We start from the raw sequence: 21,799 nt of genomic DNA, 5'->3' as shown, positions 1-21,799 counted from the left end.
ATCAACAGATCACCTCAATAGATAAGTGACAAAATTGCAGAAGAGTTGACATTTCACACACATATCTTAAGGGCCAGTATTCTGCATTCTAACCTCTCTCTCCTATCCACTTGAATATAAATATAAAGCTTGTGGCAAGTAGGTTTCGTAGGCTACCTGCAATAAGGACCGATCATGATGTATTCAACCTGTTTTTATAAAATAGAACAGAAGGCTGCAAATCATGACATTCCATTCTGAAACTAAATGTAGGCCTAATGAAATGAAAAGGTCAAATAATAAATGTATATATATATATAAATTAACATTACGGAGAGTATGATCATGCTTACTTTATAACTGGATGACGTGATTGAGGTATTTGGTCATTGCCCATTCTAACAAAACTGAATAATTGCCAAGGCCAGACAGACACCATACACGGAGATAAACACTCTGGCTATGCCATACACAGCTCCTTACCTTGTTGATGCCATCAGCAGTGACGTGTGGAATACGGCTTTGTATTGTAAATTACTTTAAAAAAAACTTTCCACCACTCATAATTTTTTTCAGCACCACATTCATGAACACATAAGTAATTATCAGACATGCCAGCTGCTGTAAGACATTGTGACCTTACTGCATCCTCAACCTTCCAAACTGGTGGGAACGGATTAAAAAAAATCCCGTGAATAAAGTTATCATGAACTCAACTAAATCCTTTGGGATGACAATGCTATTCAACAGGTGTCGTCAACATAACCTAATTTCTTTCGTGCACATTGAGATTTTGAAATGTTACATTGCCTTTGTGTGGATATGATTAAGCACCAAAATCTTCGTAATTGATCGTCTCTTTTTCCACATAATCTCTAGAAAAATAGGCGCTGCAGATGAAGGCGATGCCTCGAACAATGAGGTGAACCAAGTTAATTTCTCAAGGCGTGAGGAACTTTGACCCTTAATTATTCACCGACTTGAACTCAGGCCGCTCTGGTGTGGGCCAACAGCATATTCAAAAGCCACATTGTTTCTTCAAGCCTCGGCTTTGAGGCACCAACGAATCTGTTCATTGTTGAAGAAGCAGAGCAAGGAGTCAGATTGATAAACGGGGAACATCAGGCACATCGCATATAATATCGTCGTGTTGGTGAACAAGCCCAACAGACGTCTTCGAGATGGGTAAGTGAAATGCTGCCCAATGTTTTAATGATTGCACCACTCAAACTACTTAGGCAGGGATGTGATTTAAGTAAAAAATGAAAACTCTTCAAAAATGCTATGGTTTGACTGAAGTTATGAAACGGAAAAGTCGAGTTGAAATACAGCTTACATTTTTAATGTGCAGGGCTCTCAGGTCTATGTTTCACCTGTTAAACGTTGTAGCTATAGGAAGTTTAACTTTGTTTCAGCTTTGTGTAGTCATCCAACAAGTTACTTGTGTATCACCTTGTTGATTACCCCCAAAATTGGAACGTGACGTAGAGATTGATACTGACGAAAGCCTTGAAAAGATAGTTTGGCCATTTCTGCATTCATTGTTGTCATTGTGTGGTTTAATTGTAATTATTTAAGTTTGCTGTATATGTAACTCAATTCTTGGTTCTTATGACTAAACGTGTTTCTGTATAGTTGTACATTTTTGGCCTACTAATTATTATTAGTTATTTTAAAATGTACTTTTCTTTGACGTCCCTTGTTGTTGTTTAAGGCGGTATATATAAAGTCCTTTCAAAACACCCTTTCAATGTGTGCAACACCAGCAAGCTGGTGTCTAACACCACGGTTCTACACCATGGTGTGCTCTCCCTTTCCCTGGCTGACAATTCCCATCCCACCCCCTTAGAGCCCGGGCATGGATGTGCTGGCCCGTATGAGATCGAGGTGGCTCTTGCCTTTTGTTTGCTTGACACTGCTGGCCCTTGTGTCTCCTCTCTGCATTGGGACAAAGACTATTGTCCATGAAGTCACAAAAGGAGCTTCTCTCTGTCAGGGAGCTTGCTGGACCTCCTCCTTTTCTCACACTCTCCGAGGCACAAGCCTTGAATGGACAGAGGAGCAGAGCTGGAGTTGGTACCGGCTGGCCCATCTACCCCCAGAGCTCAGGTTCAGCACATGATTTCCTGGAGCAGAATGACTGCTGACGAGCACTCAGACCAGCATAAAAAAAAGTAGTTTTTCTCTTGCATAACTCTGAGCCCGGAGTAAAGTGGTCTGATGTGAAAGCTGCAGTGTCTTTTTGTGACACCTGCTCCCTTGGTTATATGCTCTAATGGGGCTTTGCATGCTCTGTAATCAAGTCTTGATTGAGGGTTCCCACTCTCTAGAACCCCCAAACTATTTGTTAAAGGAACGTGCCTTTAAGAGATCGTTATTATCCCTTTCAACAGTGTTATTGTGTGCGTTGGAGTCATAAGAGATTTTGCTTTTCTTTGTAATTTTCAGGTTGTTATGAATGTTGCATGCGATGCCTCGGGGGAGTGCCCTATGCCTCCCTGTTGGCGACCCTGCTGTGTTTCTCTGGCATCGCCCTGTTCTGTGGCTGTGGGCACCAGGCTCTCACTGAGACCGAGAGAATCATAGAAACCTACTTCGCCCGCAACCTGGAAGACTACATTACCCTAGCATATCTGTGAGTGTCCAGTACCTCCACATCTTGTAACAGAAATTTGATTCTCTGTCAGTAATACAGTTTTGACCATTTCAATCACATTAAATTTAGTTTAAAGGGAAACTCCCAGGTTAATAAAATCCAGAGGTTTCGCTTTAAGATTTTGTCTTCATTTGTTCTTTATCACTAAGAACTCTTTCTGTTCCTCCCTCTCAGAATTCAGTATTTCCAATACATCATCTACGGCCTGGCGTCCTTCTTCTTCCTCTACTGCATAGTGCTTTTGGCCGAGGGCTTCTACACCACCAGTGCCATGAAGCACACCTTCGGCGAGTTCAGGAGCACAGCGTGTGGTCGCTGCCTCAGCTCCACGGTAAGGACACCTTCGGCGAGTTCAGGAGCACAGCGTGTGGTCGCTGCCTCAGCTCCACGGTAAGGTCGGCAAATTCTGAAATGACAATACAGCTCGGTGACGCGAAAACTCACAGTGACTTCCTGTTTTAATCAAGCACCTTTAACGCAGAGGTTGTCCAAGATGAAAGGTTTGCACTTTGAATTGAAACCACGGTTCTTCTGTTTGTCTTCTTTTCAGTCTTTGTGTAAATGTTCTTTGTCTGACTCAAGCCAAAGAAATTAATGATTTAGTGCTTCTTTGGTATTTATCTTTCTGACGGGTTCTGACAGGGTCTGATTATGGTGTCTCTTTTGTATCCATTGACAGTTCATTGCGGTCACGTACATCCTGGCTGTCCTATGGCTCCTAGTCTTCGCCTTGTCAGCACTTCCAGTGTACTTCTTCTACAACATGGATGCCACCTGCCACACAATCGATGTCCTGACTGAGACACCAACAAGCATTAACCAGCTGTGTATTGATGCCAGACAGTTTGGTGAGTGCCCTCCGAATTTGTATTAAGTTCAGTCAGAGTCAGAGTATAAAAAGATATCCTCCTTGGACATACAGTCAAGGATCATAATTAAAAATGCACTTTCATGAGAGTGTATAGTTCAATCCTGGGCCCTGTCTGTTCAACTAAACCCCTGAGAATAGCATTGCAAGTCATTTCATCACTTTATAGAAACGAGGCATCCATTTCTACAAATACTTCAAAAAAATCAAACAAGTCTTGTTTCTTGTCTCCCCAAGGATTGCTACCTTGGAATGCCATCCCAGGGAAGGCCTGCGGTATGACCCTGTCAAACGTGTGCAAAACAAGAGAGGTAAGCTAAGCCTCAGGCTATGTGTGATTCCAACCTCCCAAGTGAGTCCGCTGGGACCTCCATCAAAATCTTGCCATAAATGAAAGTGACACCAAAAAGGAACCGCTCTTCCCCTCTGGCTTTAGCCTCCTGCTCAGGCACAGTATTTTTTTCCCTCTCGTCTCACAGTTCTTTCTGACCTACGACCTGTACATAGCAGCATTTGCGGGCGCTGGGATTACACTGCTGGCTCTGGTGAGTACACGGCTCGGGGCATGGCCTCTCACGCACAATGCAGTCGCGCCCCTGAGAGCGAGTTGTAGTAGGTGTAAAGGAATCCAACTTCTCATTAGTTATGCGCATTCAGACTGTGGCCCATCTGTTCCCGGGCCCAGTCAGTCTGACTCAAGCAGCTGTGCCTTCAGCTAGCGCTGGGAACATTTTTCGTCAGTTAGATAATGTCATGACGCGTGTGTATGAATCTGATATTATCCACAGAATGTGAGCCGTGTATGTTTTCTCCTACTGAAGCTCTGGTGTCATCTCTCTGGTGTTTCCTTCTGTCTCTCTCTCTCTCTCCAGCTGACCTATGTGGTCTCCACCACCTATAACTTTGCGGTGCTGAGGTACTTGGGAAGAAAAGGCATGAGTCCACGGTGTTAGGCTGTCCTCTTCTCTTCTGTCCTTCCTATGAACAATGCACATCGAGGCGCACACTAGGGACTGGGAACTTCTTCCCAGGCTGGACTTGTTGCTAAAAATGAGCATTTTAATCAGCCAGTGCACAGGTGTAGAACGTGTTTCATCATTGGGTCGGATGTGTCACTGACTCACCGTAGCACTGTCATGGCAGTTCTGGAAAACCGGGAGAGTTAGTTTTAGATGAAAACCAGTGTTGTTTTTGTAAATGTTGTTTTTTGTAAAGAGGACCTGAACCATATTTTTTTTATTAATTATGTTTATCTCTAGTATTGTTCAATTTTCAAATGCTAAAGTCATATACTAGTGACTGCATCTCTCTCATTTACTGAGTTTTTGCTTAGATTTATTTAGTCTTTCACAACCCAAGAAATGTACTTAAAGGAGACTCTTCCCCTAAACATGTTGATATGGAATATTGAAAATTTGCCAGCAAGGCTTTCAAAAAACGGCACCGAAAATGATGATTTGGTTACTGAGGAGACCATCACTTACATCTGGTTGCCATGGCACCAGACACAAAAAGTACTTGCAGTCTTGCTGTGACCCCAGTGCCTCTTTCTCACAGCCTTTAGTGGGCAGTTGAAAGGTTTTCACAATAGAGCTGGGCCTTCTCAGACAGGGGACCAATCAGAGAGGTATCTACCGCAAACCTGTCACTGCCACACGCAAGGGGTCATTTTACATGTCAGAGGAGAGGGTTTGCACACAAAGAGGGGCTAAAATGGTTCGGCTGCTTGAATGGAAGCCTTATGTGCCTGGTACACGGCTCAGCAACAACCCCCTCTTCATGGTGGCACAGCAATAGTCAAATAGTTGGGGGAGGCATTGTCTATGATGGCAGCCAGATGTCTTGCACACTCAGATGTTTTCAGTGGTTTCCGAACATGCATTGGATTGGGGGGGGGGATTATTATTTTTTTTTTTGCTACTTCAGTAGAATGATGTACTTAGATGGTTGTTTTTAGTATGAAAAGGAGCCTCAATTAAAAAAAACAAAAAAAGGAATTGTGTAAAGATGTGCCAAGATGGTCTGATACTTCTGCGAAACTGCAGGTTATGTGTGTGTGGACTCCCCCTAGTGCTTGCAAAATGTCACCTCTTTGTGCAAGTTTAATGTTTTATGTCAACTGAGTTGAGCTGCATCGTCTTGCATCAGTAACTGTCATGTGAACAATTTGTAGTTATTGTATAACATTTTACAACTTTTACCTTAGGCCAGCGTGTAATTACTCCTTACAGAAAAATGTAAGTTATATTCAGAGTATTTCGATGTCCTTTACTAACAATATTTGTTGGAATTATGGATAGAGGATAGGTTTATTTCGCTTATACTTTATCCAACAGCGCAGGTTACATTTTCTAACCTGGTGACTGAAGTTGTGAAAACGATTTGATAATAAAAAAAAAAATCTGAGAAACAATTTGAATGAGAAATTGTCATGCATGACCAGTCTGGGGATGAAATAAGGGGCTGTGTGATTTTTGTAGATGCCTCAGGTGTAGCAGGCACAGGTGTACAGGCGCAGGTGTGCAGAAGCCTCCTCTCTCCCCTGCAGGTTCATTACTCCACACACCTGGCAGTGAGTCAGGTTGTGCTGAGGAGACCGCAACAGCAGCAACAGCACCTGCACTGGGAGGAGAGCAAGCAGCTCGCCCATTTTGGAAATCTGCTGAAGGACCGCAATGGGAACCTGCATTCCCCGTATGCCCCATCGATACTGGACATATGACCAAGCAACAGCTGCCTGGCTCCATCCCCCAAAGAATATGGAGTTGCTAACATTATCTTTGAACCTGCCCAGAGATCAGAAATATAATTGTTAGTTGAATTTGTTTGATATTTTCTAAGGTAGCATATTGCTGCAACCTAAGATAAGTTAGTTCCTTGTTTTGAGAGAAAGTAAAACATTATTGTTACATTTCTTCATGGTGTACTGTCAAGTAAAGAGCCAATATTATTTTTTGTAATGGAAAAAGATGGGATCATAAAATCTGAAACCCATTTGTTACCAAGACAAAATGTACAAATAGATGAAAGAATAGACCTGAAGACCTAGACCTGAATTCTAGTTAGCACATTTATCAGATTATTTGTGAATAGTCTACTTTCAGTTCAAAATGTTTCAGTTATTATTGTAACTAAATATGAGCTATGAAACAACTAATGTCACATAGCTACAAGCACTATTAATCTTTTTTGGAATGCAATCCTTACTGCTGTGGAATAAAAGGTCCTACAACAGAGGTCAGAGTATAGTTGAAGACATTTCTCCAAATAAGCACTTTTCTTGTCCATGTTAAAAAGAGACCACTCAGAATGCGTTTGGTATTCTGCATGATTTATTCATAGCATTGCCACTGGATATTCACCACTAAATTAGTAAGGTTTGTAAACAAAGCCTGTCCTGACCTCCTTAGTGCAACTGAAGAGATGATCGGAGATGGCGATGGTTGATGGTTGGAGGTTGGATACATGAGGAGCTTTCCAGCAATTTCGCAGGGAACATTACACAATTTGTTCTCAGTTCAAAGCATCTACTAGTGCAACACTTTGTGGTGTAGGAAACTGCAGGTTTTTTTCCAGTGTCAGTTGGTGCAGGACTTACGAATGAATGCCCATTGCTATGCGTATTAGCCATCTGCTTGCCAGAGCTCTCCAGCAAGTTTACACACACTGCCACTGCTTACATTCTATGCAGTCGAGCCCTCTGCAAATGAGATTTCAGCATCACTGAAAAATTCATGAACGGTGCAGTGATAAAAAAAAATTAAAAAATTCAATGACTCGAAACAGAAATAAGATCAAACTTAGATACCCATAAGGACATAAACAAAAAAATATCCTCTTAACACAGACTTGGAACATTTTATTAAATAACGAACCCTTCAGGGTTCAAGGCTCCCAGATGAGGACAAGGGCCCCTTTTTTGTAAGGGTGTAAAATTAGCCAGAGACAGGCAGCATGCTAAAACTCACATCCAAGTGAGAGCATAAGGCAGGCTTCAGCTTTGTTTATTAATTGATGCCCACTGAGTTCAAATATTTGAACAATATGTTTGATACACAGTCAGAATTCCCTTACAGGGATTAATTTAACAAGCCCTCAGGAATGTAACATGTAAAACAGTGAGATAAGACAAGTAACATCAAAGCAGATCATCCGATTGGTTTTGCATTCACGCTGATAACAGCTGCTTTTTCTGTTGTACCAAAGACTGTGAGTGTACCACACAGAATTGTTAAATACTGTAATGTGGGGTTTTGAAACTCCAATGCAAATAAATGGTTTCCCATTAGCTTAATTTAGTACCACAATATTTCAGTGGCAGTAACAGTGTTTTTACAGTTTCCTCTTCACAGTGTACCGTTTACCTGCAACACTGATGATTCAGATCGAATGATAAGCAAGACAAAATTTCAAAGAAATGTACATGATGACGCAGCCACATCAAAAGCATTTTTGGGGTCGCCATGCAGATGTAGGCTAGTTTGAACACAATCCATAGTGTATAGGCGTCACGGCTTAACTTATAATGGTTCTACATTGCAACACAGCCCACAGAATCGTTCTTCAATCAGAAATGTCAGATGAATGCAGGGAAAAAAAAGTTTGATTATTGTAATTACTCTAAATTGTGGAATTCTATTCCAGACTTTGTAGCAGTTAAGTGGAGAACATGCCTTGAAAACAAGTGTTGAAAACACATATGGGACACGGATCTCCAGAAATGTCAGGAAATGCCAAATGGCAATCAAAATAAAACGGGGTTGTCTTTAGATGGAAAGATCGCAGGCTTGTGCTCCACTAAGTTTTCATTCAGATTAGTGTGACAAGTACAGAGTACATTTGCGTTATGAATTCAGAGACCGGAATGTTTTCAAACTGCATCGTCAAGACACAATGCAGCAGTGAATGAGAGCATGGCTTCTGGAACCACTAACTAAAATGGTTCAGTGTAACAGGGACCAAAGACTCAGTCATTAATACTTTTGAAACTGTGAAACCCTCTCCTTAGGAGACCGGATTTGCATGTAATTCCAGTCACTGCTTGTGTCCTTTGAGAAACCCTTGACACAGTATTTCATCCATTTAAAAAGCCCCCAAAACCCACACAATAAAACGAGGAGATAAACTTGTCAGCTTTTGTGTATTGCACCCTACTTTTGTCATCCTCTCATGGGACAAAGTGCACTGCACCTGGTCCAGTCAGTAACAAAAACAAACCATTAAAAAAGGTAAACGGTAAAGGCTTTAGGATCACTGTAACGACGAGAGGATAAAATAAACAACGCTAACTTCATGTAGCCAGTCTCACAGACCTATTATATCCATGTAACAGAGAGAAACCGTAATGCATCTTCCTTTCCAAAACAACCTTAAATTCCTTTTATACCCATACACTATATACTTGTACAATAATTTAGTAAATTTGTTTTCTGACTTTCTTTGATGCAGAACTGAATAAAAAGTAGTTGTTTGCCCAGTATGCTTTCTTAGCCATGTTTAGTACCATAATATGAGCTGTAACATTGCTGGAAGAGGGAACTGCATGTCAAGTACCTAATACAACCTCGAAATATTATGCAAGTTAATTATGTGAAACCGTAGTGCAGCAAGCTGTGCTCTTGGAAATACTTCAAGGTGTGGTGACAGGAGTCAATCCCAATTCTGTGGTTACTGGACCAAAAACATCTACATCCCCAGGAACCCCAATACATTCATTCTGACACTTATATTTTACAGACAGAACTGAAATGTGTTTTGTATCAGGAAGCAAATGAATGCTGTCAATCAAACAGCATCTAAGGCCATAGTGCCACAACAGTACCATATCTCAATTACACGGTTATTATTAGCAGTAGAACCACTCAATGGCTTCTTGAGTCTGTACCTGTGAAACGTCACTAGCCAGGGAGTCAAGAAACAACCAAGTGAGGACGGGTAAGAACAGCACAAGGGCCGGGAGGCAGAGGAGTAGTGCGTGGGGCCGACTCAACAGCAACCGGAGCGGGTGGCTTTACGGTTGCCATGGAGGTCAATGGTGGTGCTGAGCAGGGCATGGTCCATCTGGTCCTCCCCTCTGATGACCTCACGCACAGCCGCCTCAAAGGCAGAGGCCACGTTGGTGTCGTCCTTGGCGCTGGTCTCAAAGTACGGGTAGCAGCCGTTCTCCTCACACCACGCCCGTGCCTCGTCCCTCCCGACCTCCCGCTCCTGCTCCTTGTCCACCTTGTTGCCCAGCACTACGAACGGGAAGCGCTCTGGGTCGCGTACGTCTGAGTAGTACATGAACTCCTTCTTCCAGCAGCCCAGGTTCTGGAAGCTCTGCAGGTCGTCCACGGCGAAGGTGAGCAGGCAGCAGTCAGCGCCGCGGTAAAAGGGCGTGCGCAGGCTCTTAAAGCGCTCCTGGCCAGCCGTGTCCCATATCTGCAGCGTCACCAACCGTCCGTCCACCTCCAGGTCCCGGTTTAGAAACTCCACCCCGATGGTGTGGAAGGACTGGGAGTCAAAGCGGTCGGTCACGTAGCGGTTCATCAAAGAGCTTTTGCCCACGCCCCCATCTCCCAGCAAGATGACCTTCAGCAGCAGGCTCTTCCCACTCATGCTGGCCACACTGGCTGGACGACTACTGACGGATTATTGTAACCTATCAAGAATACACTCTGTCAGGATAGCCATATACAATTAAATCCAATCACTTACTCATACTTTTTCATATGTTTTTATAAACAAAAACAACCTTAAAGAAAACTATTAAAGCTACAACACACAGACCTAGGCCTACTTCGTATGTTTACTTTTACCACAGGTTATAAAGAGGTCAATGACCCAGCATATCACACAGGGTGAGCAACCTCTCCACATACAGCTCATAGGGCATGTTTACATGTTTAAGGTTATTTTCACTGCATGAAATGATTTTATTCCCGGGATAACGGTCACTTCTAACGTTAGGAAGCTACATTCTCATAACAACCATGAGTCAGACAGATGTCACCGAAACAGGAAGTACCAAAACCGCGCATGACAGGCTAACGGACTTCAGCAAATGTCTGGCTATGCTATCTAGCTACTATTTCAGAATTGCATAGAAATCAATATAATATGTATTCACAATCAGAAGCTGTATGCAATGTCTGGTTAAAACGAAACTGGACAAAACAATTTAATAGATACGTACTTTATGAAATGTCGTGGCTAGTTAGCTAATACTGAAGCGGTTCATGGCCCGTCTGTTAGCTTGTTATTATCGGCAGCTGGCTGGGTTGTTTGATGACAAATCGCCGAATGAAACCAAACAGAAATTCCTCACGTAAATATAATTTGCATTCTCAAGAATTAAATCTTACATTCAAAACAAGGTAAATTATAAACTGCCCCCATAATTTACCTCATTCTGTACCATGATATGAAGAGTCGTCGCTTGCCCAGCTCACCACTGTGATTAAACATGCTATGAACTTGCTAGGGATGCGCCTTCCCGCATCCTAGATGCCCGGTCCTAGAGCCCATCCATACGAATGTCGATAACGTTGTCTGCCTACCTACCTACATCGCTGTTTCTGTAGGACGGAAGTGGCATACCCAAATTTAAAAGTTGTTTTCTATCATTGTTTTTGCGGGAAGCGCCCTACCCTCTGGGTGCATTCATAATTAGCAAGTCAGGTCGTGAGAGCATTCCTCAACATATCTTGGGGTTAACTCAGATTTAAGCACCATGTGAAAACAATGATACAGATTACCACAAATTATGTCACACACGATTGATAATTAGCTATGACATGGCTTATTCCATGTAGTTTATTACGTGGTTGGTTAATCCCATAGCCTGCTTCCAAATCAGAAGAATGACCGCTGGTTCTGCACATTTTCAACACAATACACTGTTACATCTTTTTCAACCACAAATTAAGGCGTAAACATTTTAAAGAAGTTTTCACAAGCTACTGTTAAAGGTGGTATTTTAGAATCTACACCCTTTTTTAAATTGTATCTATTTTATTTTAGCATCTTTTGGTTATATTAACAAATAAAATGCACTTTACCTCTTCTTTTCAGTTTTTTTTACTCTTTGTTAAGCCCTTTGAATTACCACGGTGTATGAATGCCTTGCCTATTCAGTGAACTAAACAAGCCAGTTAAATCCTGGGGTGTGTGCTGTGTAACATAGTGTCAAATCGTGAAAGCCTATCTGAGGTCAATCTCACTTTCCAGTGAAGCTAAAGTGCCGCTGCTTGGTATTAATATAAACTGTGTTCGTATAACATGTGTCATCAATCAATGGCAGTGATCCAGCAACCAACCCAGGTATTGCTACATGTGTGCAATGTGCAGACTGCATACTGAATTTAACCGGGGTTCGGACGTGGCAACGTAAACAGTGGACTTTTATTCTGATATTTCAACCTAAGGTTTCGAGGAACCGGAACACTATTTTTCTTTAATAACACCACTTTATTTTCGTGAGAGTAGGGACAGATGCCTAACCTTATTTCGTGTTTTTCCAGGGTTAAACCGGACAAATAAGGAAAGTCGCCGAATGATGCGTAACGTTACTTAGATTGATAACGGTTTGGAGCTGCCGTAGTTCTGAACTGTTGTAAAGGTACCGTTAATTAAATTGCTTTAAATTTCTCTGGAATGCAGGCCTCCAAGTAAGCTAATGAAGGCATTAAGTAAACTGCTCTTGCTTGTTACCCTATTTTGTGTGCATCGTTCTTTCTTTTTTCTCATCAACCATTTCTTAAATTTAACTATTCACTTCTATTTCATCTAGGCTACCCTTCAAAAACACGTCTTGTTACAATACAAAATGGACATATTCTACAGTTTAAAAAAATACATATAATATTTGTTTCAGAGATGGATGCTGTCAGCTGGCTGCTACTGCTTTACTCTCTACCATGCTGGGGTCAGGAAGGGTGGAACCCTGGGGACCAGGGAGCATTCCAGCCTCAGAGTGCTTTGACTGAAATGGAGTTCGCCTCAGTCAGCTCTTACCGAGGCCCTGGCAACCATGATTTCCGGGGCAACAAAGAGTTACCAATCATCCTTTGGTGGAGTGCTGGCTTATTCCCTCACTTCCCTACTGACACCGAGCGCATCGACTGCAACCATTCCTCCTGCCTGGTCACACGCAACCGTAAGGTGCAGCTGTACAAGCGCACCGCAGCCATCATCTTCTACGGCACAGACTTCAGGGCCTACGAGGCACCCTTGCCCCGCCTGCCCCACCAAACATGGGCGCTGTTCCACGAGGAGTCACCCATGAACAACTATGTGCTCTCCCACGGGCCTGGCATCCGACTCTTCAACTACACGGCCACGTTCAGGCGTGAGTCCGACTACCCCCTCACCCTGCAGTGGCTGCCCTCACTGGACTACCTGCTGCAGCCCCTGACTGTGTCTCTGCAGGAGAAGAACCGCTGGAGACGGACCGGTCTGGCCCCGGTGCTGTACATGCAGTCCCACTGTGACGTGCCGTCTGACCGGGACCGCTACGTCCAGGAGCTCATGAAGTACATCGAGGTGAGAGAGCTTCATGTGCCGTAGACCACGGTGGTCACACAGAACCAATGACAGAGACATCACAGGTTTTCATTCACTGTTTGTACGGTTAGTAATTCCTACAATTTCTAATCAGTCTGTGTGTCGTCTTCTTGCTCTTTGTCTTCTCTCTCCTTAGATTGATTCATATGGAAAGTGCCTGAACAACAAACCATTGCCAGAACGTCTGGACGACACTAGCACAGCCACTGGTGAGGACGGCGAGTTCATGAGCTTTGTGGCACGTTACAAGTTCCACCTGGCGATGGAGAACGGCCTTTGCTCAGACTACATGACTGAGAAGCTCTGGCGGCCACTGCACCAGGGCTGTGTACCCATCTATCGAGGGTCCTCCTCTGTGGCCGATTGGCTACCCAACTCACACTCTGCCATCATCATCGACGATTTCTCAAGCCCGCGCAAGCTTGCAGAATTCATTATGGCCCTAGACAGCGACGACACAGAGTACTCACGCTACTTGGAGTTCAAGACTCCCAGTAAGATTACCAACTTGCGACTGCTGGAAGGACTGGAGAGTAGGGAGTGGGGTGTCAATGACATGAGTAAACCCAACTACCTCAACGGCTTTGAGTGTTACGTTTGTGACCAGGAGAACAGGCGGCTGGCGGCTGAGAGGACCCATTTGCGTAACCCGGACCTTCACCCACATCCCCCACCAAAGATGGCAAATAACTCCCACATGGGATGCTCACTGCCACGTCCTGGCTATGGTGAAGTTGAGGATATTCCTCCAAATGACGGGTACAATGATAGTTTGGTCATCTTTCCCAAAAACACTACACTTACATTTTTCATCCTAATACATAGTGACATTTTACATGCTATTTCAATAATTGTGCTTCTTTGTGTGTGTGTGAGTGTGTATGTGTGTGTGTGTGTTTATGTTATTGTGTGTGTGTGTGTGTGTGTGTGTGTGTGTTGCGTTTGTTTTTGTGGTGGCAGCTGGCTCCAGATGTGGCCCCAAGATTACTGGCAGAGCTTGGACCAAGCCGAGGGTCTGGACTCTCTTATCAGACTGAATGAGTCTGACCCCGCACTGCTGTGGAGTCACATACAGAAGATAGCGACGAGGAGAGCTAGAGGTCACTGAGACACTCTGAACTGTGGCATGATGCCTCAAAGAGGAGAGCTAAAGGTCAATTAGACATTCTGAACTGAGGCATGATGCTCCGACATCGTCTGTCCCACCTGATGTGACCCTAGAGATAAGGGCCTTCAAGTCTGTGTACCCTCTTAGAGGCTAAAGGTGACGGATGGGTGTTCTTTTACACACAGGAAACGTTTTTTAAGTGGTGCAATATTTTAAAACACTATGAAAGTGACAATCATGTATAGATTTGTATCCAAAGATAATCCTGTACAGCAAAGCACAGCCACCAAACTCTTGTTTCTCAGGAAGCGGTCATTTATTTCTATGGGACAGATTTACACAAATATCTTTTCATTTTATTTTTCATTTATTTAAGAGTGGAAATTCAAACCACAGACTTCACCAAATGCATACTGTGTAGTTAATTGTAAAATGCACAGATTTGATTGTTGTCCGTAAACTTGTACAGACGGTGTCAGTAGGCGCTGTAATGTTTATACACATTTTTATTATCATCCGACTTTTACTCTGTTTTTATAAAGCAAGCTGTGATCGAAAAACTATACAATTCACTTCATTTGAACAAACATTTATTTTTGTTGTCTCAATGCTCAGGGGCATATAAGACAAAAGTATGTATATGTCTACAGATCATGGCTTAAGAATTACCCCATACAAATAATTCTGTTGTAACATAGGTTATGATAGTGTATTCTTCATCTTTAGAGGTTTCACATTTTAACTGCAACTCAAAGAAAAACTTGAATTCCTTAATCTTCACTTTTCAGGGTTAACAGCAGTGATTTAGGACAGTGTGTCTGGTGTTATGTTAACTGGCCGGCAATACAAAACAGTCATTCATTCAAGTGTATTTCAAGATCTACTCATGGCATCCTTCACAGTATTAAGAGTAAGTTATGATGATGGGAGTGATGTAAGCAGCAGAATATATTGCACCTCTACTTATGCATGTTGACTAGAAATTACATTTTTCCTTAAATTACTTTTTCATAACAGCTCTCACAATGAACTGTCCCTCGACGCAAAAACATATTGTAGAGCAGGTCCCCCATTGGCTTTCTGCATATGCCACACTGCAACAAAATAATCCAGTTATTTCTGTTACAATAATAAGTGTTAATGTACTGTAGATAGTTGTGATGGCATTTACTTTACTTTGAGAGCTGCCCAGAGGTTTGCTGTTGAAAGACAGTACCTTGAAACATGAGGGATGGCAGGAAATGTTGAGATCCTCAATGGTGATCTTGGTATCCGAGCCAACAGGCTCTCCACAGTATGTGCAAACAGTCCTGTCGCTAAGATTAAATCAGAAAAATAATAATTACTTTCTATAACTCATTTGCAAAAACAAATGGCAAATTTGTTACAAATGACAGCTGGCGTAAGAAATCTGGCTGCGGCCAATAATTGTGTTCTTTCAGCTTCAGGTGGTCGTGAGTATCTGCAGCAGTTTAAACTAGGGGTTCTGCTAATAGCAGACAGTTTGTGCAGCAGTTTAAACTAGGGGTTCTGTTAATAGCAGACAACGCTTCAGATAAACATACTATTTTCAGTATTTTTCAAGTATTCTTTGAGGCATAAACATACAACAAGTCTACCTTCACTGCTAGAAGACCTGAATAGACCTGCATTGTTAATTATTACTCTCTGAATGACCTTTTGCACCTTTACCTGCCCGTGGTGACATGCTTCAAGTCATGTTTTGACAGCTCTGATGTGTTGACATACTCCTTCAAGACCACCAAGCCCCTATACACAAAAGAGGCGTGTGAAGGAAATATTTGTACCGTAAGGAAATATATTAACCTGACCTGATATTCCCCTTCCAAAATCATACAATCCAGTTCTCCCATTGACATACTTTTTGGAATCCTTGACTGGGGTCGTGCAAGTCTGTTCAAAGCCTGCCAAGGGTCTGTGGGAGGAACTGTCGAAGAGATAAGATAAGTGTTAAGCTCTCAAGGACCACATATTTCTTCATGGTGGCTAGTATGCTTTCATGTCATGCAGGTTATTGTGAAATTTCCCTCACGGGCTTCCTGTTAACAACTTAATAACTTAACAATTTTAAGAGTCTTGAAAAAAAAAGTTTTACTCGGATTGAGAATAATTTGATAATTGAACAGTACCAGGCGATACTCAGAGGAATGCTCAACACATTGGGGTGGGTGTTGTAACTGAGATCTGAGACCTTTTTTTCCAAAATGAGGACTGTTCTAAGAGGGCGACATAATCCAACAGGGAACACAATGAATGGTTGTAATCCAAGTCTTCAGAACGGTAATGTGATAATCAGTTTTCTAGACTGTTCTGTTGGATTCAGCTAATGACTAGAAACTAGAACTAGAAAGACCAGCCTAGGTGACCTACATACAAATGTTTTTTTTTTTTTTTTATCCTGTTTGTGCCATACTACACAGTTAATCCACCTATACACTCACCAAGTAACCAATCTTGCATAATGCCCTTGCATTAAAATGATAAGGAAAGTAGTATATACGTCATCAAGCTAAACCAAACCTTGTTAGATGCTGCTGTTGATGATGGAAGTAAACAAAGGCTTTTGCCATGCTCTGCAACTCAAGTTACTCACCTGTCCATGGTGATTGAGCTTTTGTCACGGTTGATAGTACTTTATAGACAAATATCTAGTCTGTTCAACTTTGCAATTTCTTTTGAAGTAGGAGACAGTTTTTGACAAAAAAAACTACTAGTGACTGTGCGACCTCTACCTCCCCTGATATGATTACTACTACGATTACTCCTCTCCTCTCCACACTCCTTTCACAGGTGTGTCAGGGGGAGGTGGCTCCTGTCATTAATTCAGTGGCAGAGGAGGAGTATCTTTTCATAACCACTCAGTCTCTCTCTTGGTCAGGTCCTTCAACCCTTACTTGAGTATCACCGGCATCCATCCCATCATTTGAGGAGGCCTGTGAAATACCTGCCTATACCTGAGTACATTTTCTTCTTGGCACTGGTAGCAAAATGAACTGTTTCAGGAATGCTTCTGTTCCATTTTTGTCCCTCCTAGGTTTATTGTCTGACTAGTGAAGTAAACATTGATGGAGAGGACGAGGACAGTGATTGGTCATATCACTATCCTATGAAGATGCCTGTACTAAAAAATACATCTGTATTTGTGGACAGTGCACAGACATGCCAAAATTCCACAGTAATTGCCCAGTAGTACAGAAGAGGTTTTTTTTGTTAGCAATTACGCTCTGCACGTGACCTACATTCAGGAAATGCATAACTATATTGGGTCTCTAAAACAGGGGTGAGCATTAATAATATAGGTGTGCAGTGAAGCAGATATGAATGAGTCGTGCAGAGAAGCAGCTCTTGCAGATTTGAGGTCGATTGAAGGTTCCTCATCTTTCTCTCTCTCTCACACACACACACACACACACACACACACACACACACACACACACACACACACACACACACATGCATACGCACTGATGTTCACACACAAGGTTAACATCAAACAGGAATAGCAGAGTACTTCTGTCCGGCAACCTTCTTTGATCTCTACCCACCTCTTGTCTGTGCAAGGGACGTCCTGGGTTTTGGAGTCGGAGAGCTCTCCAAATCTGTCAGTGCCAAGTTTGAGAGGAATCGAGGAAATACAAAAGTTAATGAGGTCACAGAGCCTTTCTGCCTGTGTGAGGGGAGGAGGACAGTTCTATCTTATCTATAGTCTTGTCTGCACTGACAATACCTTGTGCTGTGCATGTCAGTGAAGGTGATGTCATCTGCTAGACTGATCAGACTGAGCTGTCCTCAGGATATGAGAGGAAGAGTAATGAGAAACATGACTGCCTCCATTCACAACAACATGACATTCATGTTTGAAGAGGTTATCCGAAGGGCTTTATGTTAGAGATAAACACATTTCCTTGCTACCATTAGAATGACAGTGGAACTGGCAACCATAAAATAGGGTGTTTGAAGACAATATATCTGGTTGATTGTTATATGTACAGTATGTATTATTTGTTTTGCACCTAACAACTCAAAAAAAGATGTAGCCAAAGTTATTTATCATGGAGATGAGGTAAACATTTTTGGTCATTACAGTGGAGACTAGGTAAACATTTTTCTGTCTTGGACATGCCTGAATATGTCTGTTCCTCACCTGATATAACAGTACTTCACACTCATATGGCCATGCTATGTTACGACAGTGGTCATGGTAACTGTATCTAAGCTGATCATATTTTGTTGTGACACAGAATGATGTCAAGCTTTCAGATGAATGAAGAAAAAGAAAAAGGGTTGTGTTTCATGTGCCCTCTGGCTGTCCATTCATCTACAGTGCAGAGAAGAAGAATCAATGTAGCAGGAGACCGAGAAGTCTTTTCCCATTTCCTACAGGTGGAGTACATTTAGACATCTGGTCCTCTGACACCACCTGCTGTTTGTGCACTGTAAACCAACATATCGCCAGAGGTCTAAAAAATGTAGACGGTCTTGGTGTAAACCTTTCTCTTAAATAGTTCAATGATGTTGAATAGACTTGAATAGAATGGGTCATGCGCCTCCTAGAAGCCAATTTCCCATAAAAATGTCATATAATAATATTTGTCGAGATATTGCCTTTAAAGTGCTTTGAGCCTCATCCTCCACACAGACATGATACTTGCCTCAAAGGAGTGCAGCAGATGTGTGGAAGAATTATGGAAGGTAATTAATTGTTAACAAGTCAGGCGTAGCATCATTTCAGGCAGGCAATGGTAGTCCCCAGAGACTGATGATAGAGGTTTCCTTAAATGTGGGTGTTGTTTTTATGAGGTCACAAAGTGATGACCGAGACTGGGTCCTGTCATCTCCCTTGGAAGACAACACGTGGGGGGAATCCCATCTGCTCCAAGCTATTCCAAGACAAAAGCGATGTCTAATGCTTTAATATGAGTCCTCACCAACCATCATCAAACAACACTCTGTAATATGTCATGTTTTAAAGGCACCCAGTGCAACTTTATGTAAACATTCAATGAAAAATAAACATTCAATGTCTAGTCTTTTTTACACGTAGTAAGTTTCAATAACTCCATACTATTACATATCGTCATTCAAGGAGCAAAGATGAGACATCGTCATGTGGTGAGAACTGATAGAAAATCGTAAACAACAACAATCGCCGGGGGGGAGAGGCCATTTTTCCATTGACTGGAATCCTGCTGTATTTATTGTAGGTTACAAAAAATAAAGAAAATGGCGGCGATTGTTGTTGTTATCGATTTTCTATCAGTTCTCACCACACGACGACGTCTCATCTTTGCTCCTTGAATGTCGATATGTAATGGTATGGAGTTATTGAAACTTACTACGTGTAAAAAAGACTAGAAATTGAATGTTTATTTTTAAGCCTCGAAAGTTGCACTGGGTGCCTTTAATAACAAAATAAAATAAATGCTTTTTTTTTCATTTTTGAAAGGATGGTAATTTGAACGTGGCATCAATTAACCACATTTAATTGTGTTTCATAGTGCAACAAGGTGCAACAGACAGTGAAATTGATTTCCTGGAAATATCAAACAGAGTTTGTCAGGGTTGTGGGTGAGGTCTTCTGGAGCTCCCATAGATGGAGCTGTGATAGACCCTCTCATTACTGCATAATGTAATTTCACTTAGATTTAACAGACAGTTTCAAAATGAACACAAAGCTCTAAAATGTAAAACTCACCACTTAATTTAATGTTATTAATTTCTTCATTGATTAGTTTTATATTTTTAATGAAATCTTTGAATTTGAACCTTTCCCATGCATTCTACTTGTCTTCTACACTAAGCTCAATGTGGTCTCTTATGTAGCCTATGAGCTGCCCTTGTTGCATAAGGAGAACTATACTTGTGCTTCTGGATTGTGACTTTTTACCTCCCACACCTGTTGTAAACAGAACTGCGCCTTTAAAAGTAAGTAATTTCTCTTCAATGAATAGGGAAACACTATTTAATGAATACTATCACAACTGAATATAATCAGTACAAAAATGATTTTGAGAATAGGATTACCTTTTATATAATGAATGTAAATGCGATGAACACATTTCAGGGAGAAGTCCACAGCCTAACAGATGAATAACAAAGATGAATGGTAAAGTATCCAATTTAAGACTTTTTCAGACTTTTATTACAGATCAGTGGAGCGATCACATCTACCACTTTAAATCCCCTTAATGCATTACTGCTGTTTCTAACTGCTCCACTACACACAGCCCTATTACATCTCAAACCCCTATTGCTGCATAATGGTTGGACTGAAGTAGATGATTGCTCCCTATTCAGCAATGGGCCCCCTGAAACTTTGAGGCACTCCCAATCATAGACATGTATAGGTAGACCCCGCCTCCACTGCTTCTCGGTGAAACGCGTCGCCGCCATTTTGGGAAAGGTGCTCTCTGCCGTCAGAGGTCTGTCAGACGTGTCAAACTAGCGCAAGTTGCCAGGAGCTGCGGTTTATCTGGATAAAAATCACGATAACCTTTTACATTTCGCAACCAATTTCATGGAGTATTCAAGGTTTTATGCTCTACGTGAAGTGTGTGAAAAAGATTTGCCTCTACGTTACTTTGAATCTCGCTAGTTTAATACATTTGCATGGGTCTATAATAAACGCTCGTGCATTTTGAAAATACTGAGAAGATCTATAAACTATCGAAATAGTGCTTCTTTAGTTACTACGTATTGACCATCATTAAGAGAAAGAGCATACATCAAATAGTGAGAAACTGGCAGTCAGTGTGTTTTTCATAGTTTAATAGTTCCTTTTCAAGTATGTGCATTAAGAAACCTTGAACTGTGCAATTGGCAATACACAGTTATTTCACAAATCAACATTAGGCTACAAAAAAAATCTATATATTTCTATAGCAGTAAAAATATACACATCTCAATATATACATAGCCTACACATCTCAATAGTTGAACTGTAATATAAATAACATAGCATATGTATAATACAATATAATATAATGACTCAGTATAATGTGCAATGGAATAACATATGATATATCACTTGATATATTTTATATATATGATATATCACTTGCAGGACTTTCTGTTCTTCTTTAAGCTTAAGATAGTTGTTAATGACATTGGCTGTATGTTTGGGGTTATGTTCCTGCTGCAGAATACATTTGGTGCCAATCATACGCCTCCCTGATGGTATTGCATGATGGATTAGTATCTGCCTGTATTTCTCAGCATTGAGGACACCATTCATCCTGACCAAATCTCCAACTCCACTTGCAGAAATGCAGCCCCAAACTGGAAAGGAACCTTTACCATGCTTCACTGTTGCCTGCAGACTCTCATTATTGTACCTCTCTCCAGCCTCCAGCGAACAAACTGCCTTCTTCTACAGCCAAATATTTCTAATTTTGACTCATCAGTCCAGAGCACCTTCTGCCATGTTTCTGCACCCTATAGTTTCTATGTTTACGTGCTTAGTTCAGTCACTTGGCCTTGTTTCCTTGTCGGGGTAGAGCTTTTTGGCTGCAACTCTTCCATGAAGACCACTTCTGGCCAGACTTCCCCGGACAGTAAATGTCTGTACCTGGGTGCCACTGGTTTCTGCCAGTTCTGAGCTGATGCCACTGCTTGAAATCTTCCG

At 41.9% G+C, this 21,799-nt stretch overlaps 3 protein-coding genes across 4 annotated transcripts; 2 read left to right on the top strand and 1 right to left on the bottom strand.

Annotated features, from left to right (window-relative positions):
- The first annotated feature begins 1,077 nt into the window (after positions 1–1,077).
- Positions 1,078–5,361, top strand: plp1a (proteolipid protein 1a). Its single transcript, XM_080840125.1, has 7 exons — positions 1,078–1,164; positions 2,428–2,614; positions 2,810–2,966; positions 3,315–3,483; positions 3,741–3,814; positions 3,983–4,048; positions 4,376–5,361. Exons 1-7 carry the CDS (start codon positions 1,161–1,163, stop codon positions 4,454–4,456), a joined length of 738 nt encoding a protein of 245 aa, XP_080696251.1. The 5' UTR covers positions 1,078–1,160; the 3' UTR covers positions 4,457–5,361.
- A 3,059-nt stretch (positions 5,362–8,420) lies between these two features.
- rab9b (RAB9B, member RAS oncogene family) lies at positions 8,421–10,941 on the bottom strand. 2 transcript variants are annotated; one of them, XM_080840114.1, is made up of 2 exons: positions 10,888–10,941; positions 8,421–10,143 (listed from the first exon to the last, which is right to left on the bottom strand). In XM_080840114.1, exon 2 carries the CDS (start codon positions 10,098–10,100, stop codon positions 9,489–9,491), a length of 612 nt encoding a protein of 203 aa, XP_080696240.1. In that variant the 5' UTR covers positions 10,101–10,143; positions 10,888–10,941; the 3' UTR covers positions 8,421–9,488. The 2 variants fall into 2 exon arrangements, with proteins under 2 accessions (XP_080696240.1, XP_080696241.1); XM_080840115.1 differs by lacking the exon at positions 10,888–10,941 and adding an exon at positions 10,678–10,855.
- Positions 10,942–11,955: 1,014 nt separating this feature from the next.
- Positions 11,956–14,669, top strand: pofut4 (protein O-fucosyltransferase 4). The gene is made up of 4 exons (XM_080841443.1): positions 11,956–12,102; positions 12,358–13,025; positions 13,183–13,805; positions 14,007–14,669. Exons 2-4 carry the CDS (start codon positions 12,360–12,362, stop codon positions 14,152–14,154), a joined length of 1,437 nt encoding a protein of 478 aa, XP_080697569.1. The 5' UTR covers positions 11,956–12,102; positions 12,358–12,359; the 3' UTR covers positions 14,155–14,669.
- Positions 14,670–21,799: the final 7,130 nt, after the last annotated feature.

The sequence above is a fragment of the Sprattus sprattus genome (genome assembly GCF_963457725.1).
Source record: "Sprattus sprattus genome assembly, chromosome: 6".
NCBI classification, from domain to species: domain Eukaryota; kingdom Metazoa; phylum Chordata; class Actinopteri; order Clupeiformes; family Clupeidae; genus Sprattus; species Sprattus sprattus.
The sequence above is the reverse complement of the archived record's forward strand: the minus strand, read 5'-3'. Positions and strand labels throughout refer to the sequence as shown.